The following is a 6963-nucleotide window of genomic DNA, read 5'->3' as shown; positions in this document are numbered from 1 at the left end:
CAAAACTGAGTTTGGGAAACAATGAGTAACTTCAACGAAATAAGGAATTATCCCTGTTCTAAGATATATAAACAAAGTCCCAAATAGTTGGAATCTTCAATATGCAGAAAATAAAAAAACTGTAATTAAATTTTCACAATGGAACCTCAAATCTATTCTACAACGAACACTCTTTTCCATACCTAAAAAGCCAGACACAATCTTCAAAGCATATCCATATGACTTCAGTGAATAATTTACCTTTGATGGAACATTTGAAAGAAACGCTCTATGTACTGCCGGCTTTTCTGCAAATATCTGTGCATGTATATAAGGTAGAAATTAAAAACACATAAACGGACCTAAGGGTAAAAGCCTTGATATAACTATTAACCTAGGCCATCAATTGTAATTATAAGAATTTTTTTAATATAGTTATAAGATTTCCAATGGAAAACGTTCACTGATTTATCAAAACCCTTATCTTCTTTTTGTAGCACTCATAGACAGAACCCTTCACTTGTATTAGACCAACTCCTTTCAGAACAGTCATTCAAGCATTGTGTCCAAGATCATTATATCGCACATAAACAGATTGATATCTTGATTCAGGACCTGCTCATATTAGACAGTATTGAAATTTGTCCTAATCTTCACATCATACTTCTGGTATAAATAGAGAAATTCCCAGAAAATACATGAGATAATTGACAGTGGATGAATCTGTGCTGACTGCCTTGTAGCTATGAATACAAAGCACATGCTTGAATCTCAAACACAATACATGCAACCCACTCGTACAAACTATACAAGCTTCTATAGAGCAAAAAGCAGGTTCCCTTATGGCACAGCAGCAGCATGGCCAAGAATCACCTGAGTTGAGACATCTCCTTATCTTTTGTTCTTCATTCATGGTGTTCTTGTGATGAAAACTATCATTGGTGGTAATGCTGTTCTCTCTTCTTCTCACAAAGATCACAGTTCATTTCTTTTTCATATAATAGCATTTGCTTACTAGATTACTTTGTTCGTATAGCTCAGCTCACAGAGCTTTGATCAGATATCAAATGATACCATGATTGTAACAAGTATGGGTCTCATATAGCCATCAGCCCTAGTTCTGCTTGAGCCGAAATGAACCATTAAGCCACAGCTAAATGGCTTATCAGTTTCAAAATGCTAGCTCAGTTTGGTTTTTTTAAGTTTCACTCTTTCTTCCAGTTCTGCTTGGTTCAGTTTGCCTTAAAGCTATAGGGTTCAAGTTAGTTCAGCTCCAAACTAAAATGGTTTAGCAGTTTCTAGCCTGGTTCCACTTGCCTTAATGGTTTCATACAGTTCATCTATTAGACTTTTAGTTTTTGGAATTTCCACAAATGGAATCTTAGAATAACCTAATGTGTCATAACCTAATGTGTCAATACCTGATGACTTTCACAAAGCATATGAAGATTTAAGTATAACTTTGGAGGATTTGGCTACGAAATTTCAGAGATTAGATTTTATTTTAAGTGATAATCATGGTAGAAACTTTGAAAAAACAAACATTAATTTAGATTTGGATGTGCTCAAGTTTGTATTTTGCTTCAGTGCTAAAATGTGCAGAATTCTCTTTGCTTCATGAATAGCTACATTTCACTTCACTCATTCATGTGATTATGAGAAAGTTTCTGTTTTTTTCCTAAGTTCATGTTAAATTGAATACATGCACATATGTTTACTTTCAGTTTAATGGTTTATGGGTTCCATGTTTGCTCTAATGGTTTAATCATTTAATAGTTTTGAGTTTGGTTTAATGGCTTAATGGATTCATCACTCAAACAGTTTGGTTTATGTTCCTTTTTATATTCATTTCTTTTGTTCAAGTTTTAGTATAGACTAAACAGTTTGACTAAAACACTTCCAGTTTAAATGGTTTGACAACTTAACTTGGCTCAGGTAAGTTCATATTAATGCTAAAAAAATGGTTCAGTTTGAAATGGTTAAATTCAGCTCCAGTCAAGCCGAACAGAACCAAACCAGACCAGCCTGATAGATAGTCTTGTTGGCCACCATAGCCTTCTTTAGAGATGTTTAATATAATATTTCTTTCTCCTCTAGACTTTTTTCTATCCTACATTTGGAAGCCCGAATACACTCACAATCTTCATGGAGAAAAATCATCCATGACAGAAACCTTGGCAATAATTTGGGTAGAGCTGCTCCATACATTCCCTCTAATCTAGGGGCAACTCTCTTTCTCTTTGACTAACAGGGGCTACTTGTAGAGTGACACTATAGCCCACGTCTGGCTTCTTATGTATAATAGACTCATGGTATAGAGTTATGGGAAACTTATCCATGATAGAATTTGAAAACTAGTACTTTTAATAAAACTTTATGCCCATTTTAGGGCTCCATAATCAGTGCTACTTTGCAAGTGTGATATTATTTACCTGGTGGATGATATCTGACGTCAAATTGAAGGTTACTTTGTTCGTCTGCATGGTAAAAATCAAGATGTTACTAATCTTAAAGAATGCATAGAAGGATGCTATGTTTTCACAGAGTAACTTACTCGACCATCGTGGATAGGTCGGACATCTGTGAGCATTGCACTCTTCAAACCCACTCTTTGTTTCTGGAACTTTAATGCATCTTCATCATGTGTCTGAGTACAACAACTGCGGTTAGTAAGCTTTAATGGTAATCCCATGTTCACAGTTATCTGTTGCATCAAAGATAAGGGGAGCACCTTTCTTGCAGCCCAAAAATCAGCCTCAGAAATAACTCCATTTATAACAAGTTGTTGATGTAGTTTCTGCAGTTCCCTAGATCACCTCTAAAAAGTCAATGTTTTTCTATACAAAATAGTCACTCACTTTAATATCCCATCACAAATGGATTTCATAGCTATAGGAAAAGGTGAAGTAGAAATATTCTCTTTTGATATTCTATCATCAAAACCAAGTAATTCATTTTGATAACCTCTGCACTAGTACATTCATTATTAAACAAGTCAAAATGTGTGGCCATTAATTAGCATACAATTAAAGAAATAAGATTTTATCATGTATAAATAATAAAGTACAAACTAGAGCAGCAGTTTACATGTCCTCACTCAAAAGTTTCATCCTTCTATCCATTTCTTTGCGATTAAGTTGTTCTGTAGGAAATGCAGGTTCTGCAAGTGAAGGTTTTGATTGCCCTTCTGATGGTAGTTTGGATCCACCCTCCAGTTGATATTTCTGCAAAATTTTTGCTGCATAACAGCCCCTATGAGTTCTCAGTAACAAAGATGACAAGAGCTCAATTACACAAAGAAAATTAAAAGTTCTACCTGCAAAAAAACACCTTCAACGAGACTAAATTATAGTGCAATCTAACGAGACTAGAGTAAATTGAGTTTTCTTCCTTTTCATGATGTAACCTTTCTTTCATTCATCCTCTATTAAAACATTATACACCACCTCCTACATCCCAAGAGTGAGATAAGTTATACCGACAAGATTGCGACATTCATCTCGGTCCGCAAAGTTATTGAACTCAAAAAGATATCCTTCCTGCACATTTCAAGAAAATTATTATTAAAACCTACTTAGAAAATTTTATAAAAAATGATTATATGCTTGCTAAGGAGACTGCAATCCTAGCTTCAGGATGATCAGACAATTAGAAAAAAAATCATTCCCTCCCAACTCTAACCCTTGTTCAAGTTGGTTGTTTCAAGTGACATTGAAATTCTACTTGCCAACTATCTCAAGACAAAGGAGCTATTAGATACAACAAAAGAGAGAGTTTGGGAAACATATAGGTGGATTAGCAGCGGCAAGACTTTGAATGCACCAAACTTGTGTTAGTTAGTGGAAGTTTAACATGTTAATTTCACCACAAAGAGTAGGTGAATACAACCAATTGATGTAGCAGTTAGAAAGCATTCCAACATCCAAGCGATTCCATCAATTCATATCATGAAGGTAATGTTTTTCCTTAACCTCTTTGCATTCAAATATCAAAATAGTAAGTGTCTGCCTTAAGTATTGATTAACATAAGAGAGGAACAACTATACCATAGCTTAGGGATGTTATAGCAGGAAAAGGAAAGAGCTTAGTAACATTTCTTGACATAACGTTTTACAATCATAACATCATTCTTCCCATTTGCCAGTATCTTGTAAACAAAAAATCGTAATAAGATTGCAGTTAAGATTCAAATTTCAATTTACCTTCATCTCCTCATCCTTCCCCATATTTAATAGAGCCTTTTTAAATTTGGGATTCTCTTTATTGGCTCGAAGACCTGCATATTAACAACTCACTTATAACCATACATACTTTGCATTTTTCAGATGGCAGAGGAGTACCCATCCAAGTAAGGAACATTGTTTTCCATCATTCAAATATTGGGTTATTAGACTGTGCTTAAAAACACCCAAATTTTTAGAAGCATATTAAAACCTTTAGAACTAATGAAATTTCTGAGGTATATGTCAGGTTGTGCAGCTTTTATTGGTTCTAGGACATTGAAAATTGAGATAGCTAAAAAATCATAGCACAGAGAGATGCTAGTGTTGATGTTTGGTTATGAAAATGTCAGCAATGTGGTAGTAGGATGACCTTAACTAGCCCCTCTTGAACATCATGCTCTGATAGTTTGTTTTACTAACTTACACAATTAATGAATGATGGGTTCCAAATGAAATGTTTCTAGGTAAAGCTGCGAGATTTGACACACCCAGGACTGAGGACTCCAGTCAAACACCAGATTTGAAAGCACTTGTGTGGCATCCTGTTCAGGTGAACCTAGTTGATTGTCATTCAGCTTGATCGCCCTCAGATGCACGGTTCTTTCCAATATAAGCAAAGATTGCATCGATGGATCCAGAGCTCCATTCTGTATAAGCAAACACACTCAACTAGGCACCTTACGAAGAAGGATATTGATGTCAATCTATAGAGGCCTACATAGGACTCTGGCGAAAGCATACTTCGTGTCACTTGCATACTCAGTACCAAGAATTAGAAGTGGCAGACTCTAACCAACGGATGTATTACGGTCAAGCATTTCTTCAATTATCCAAGGGCAGGCCAGCTAGGAACAGCGTCTTTCCTTTATTGTTCTTATCATCAGACAGTGGTTTGGATCAGACAGGTCCCTACATATTATTCGATCTCGATTTTGTTTAATCTGTGATGAACAAATAGATTTCCTAGTAAGCATGTGATTTTTCAATTTATCTATAGTATCTCCAGCTGAATCTCAACCAATTCTGTTCCTTCTCTTAGAGAAGAATCAATCCATCTAGTAATTAGTTTATTCAAAAGATGCACCACTGAATTCCAGTGACTCTTTGAAGTGATATATATGGAGACCCAATTGTTCCAAGTAAACCCACAGAACATCCATGGCTGTAAATGAATCTAAGTATGAATAGACAAATCTTAAGTATAAATACATGTGAATTATTTTGATTCAGAGGTCATTTTGTCCTTTGGAAGATGTTAACAAATAAAGTTTCATCTCATTTGTTTCATTTCCCTCACTCTCTCTCACCTTTAATGGCTTGGAACTGCACATCAAGATGTGATGCCACATTTGGATCATTTGATTTCCATTGAAATTTATTATCATTCTGCAAAAAAAAGAACAGATTAATGTCTCCTCCCCAATCACACACTATCCAGATTGAAGGCACTAAGATGCCCAGTTACCAAGTCACATTGCCATAAAAAGATATTACAATTATAATTACCATCTGAGCCTATATATAATTAGCTTCTTCAATCCACCTTGACTCCAACTTACATTTCTCTATTTCCAACTAAACTAGATAAGGGATGCGATAGGAACAGAGGCCTTGATACTCTAGAGGCACTAAAAATCATTTTGATGATATCACATTATTTGAGTCAGCCTGTTGAAATACTTGAAAAGTATAAGCAAAATAGTAATGTTTATAAGAGCCCCAATCATCAATATATAGTTTTCACCCCGTCCATTTCCTATTTTCATATATCAATCAGGACATGAACATCATTATATTATACATTAGCCTCTTGGACTGATTCAGCCCTTAATAAAGGTCATTATCTCCCACTATCACAGGTGCTTCCCTCGCTTCAGAGACCTCTCCGTTCTGGATCAACCTATGCTAGAGATATTTCGAAGACAAAAGCTACAACATATCTGACTTGAGAATCAAACAGTGCCGATAACACGTTTCTTTAGTCTCTTTTTATCTTATTATTTTTATGCTTACTTAGTAACATTTATTTTATTTTGATTTGTTGTTCTCAAAGACAAGACAACACTTAAGATGCAATATCTTGTTTGGCCCATTTTGACCTCTTAAAAGACGTTAATATATCTTTCTTTCTCTCTTTCTTGGTGAAGTTACTCACCAACATCAGAACACCAGGAAAACCAGGGCTTTTTGGAGTCGTTAAGAATTTAGCTCTAACTGTCATCATAACATTGTCCATGACTGTGCGTGCCTGAGAGCTGATTTTTCAAGGTGTATGGAGCTCAATATGGAATCTGCCACACAACGGAATCATTTACTTCACAAAATAGACATTCTGGAATACATCAAATTCAGATTCATGAATGAAAGTTAAATCCACAAATACATGCACACACACACACACACCTGTGGTGCAAATGAGTTGAACTATTCAACATTCTTCTTTGTTTTTTGTACACCATTTGTTCAACTCCTCATCTCTCCCATGTTCAAGAAAATCTAGTATTTCATCTCTTACACATGCTGAAAGTACAAATCCGGGAAAAAAACGAGATTACATTACATATACATGATGCACGCTGCCTTTTCAAGCTTCCTGCAAATGGTATGATTGGTGAACTTCTAAAATAACCATAGCTTAATATATATAGTGGCTTACATATACTTTTTTTTTCCTAATATAGTTCACATTTTCTTGATGTATCAACTTTACAAATACCTTTGAAACTTGGGGTAAATCATCTTAAAACTTGTGAATATGTTA

At 35.1% G+C, this 6963-nt stretch overlaps 1 protein-coding gene across 1 annotated transcript; it reads right to left on the bottom strand.

Moving 5' to 3' along the window:
* Positions 1-182: 182 nt before the first annotated feature.
* Positions 183-6744, bottom strand: LOC147847444 (general transcription and DNA repair factor IIH subunit TFB1-1-like; the record flags this gene model as incomplete). Its single annotated transcript, XM_087339188.1, has 10 exons — positions 6606-6744; positions 6358-6493; positions 5510-5588; positions 4182-4255; positions 3458-3518; positions 3067-3217; positions 2711-2786; positions 2534-2626; positions 2412-2456; positions 183-297 (listed from the first exon to the last, which is right to left on the bottom strand). Coding segments are annotated over exons 2-10 (775 nt in total), but the record flags the coding sequence as incomplete, so codon positions are not given.
* Positions 6745-6963: the final 219 nt, after the last annotated feature.

Source organism: Azolla caroliniana, unplaced genomic scaffold, assembly GCF_043228905.1.
Source record: "Azolla caroliniana isolate FFs.n. ecotype wild unplaced genomic scaffold, voAzoCaro1.0.p SCAF_1017, whole genome shotgun sequence".
Lineage (NCBI taxonomy): Eukaryota > Viridiplantae > Streptophyta > Polypodiopsida > Salviniales > Salviniaceae > Azolla > Azolla caroliniana.
This window is presented reverse-complemented; position numbering and strand designations above follow the sequence as displayed.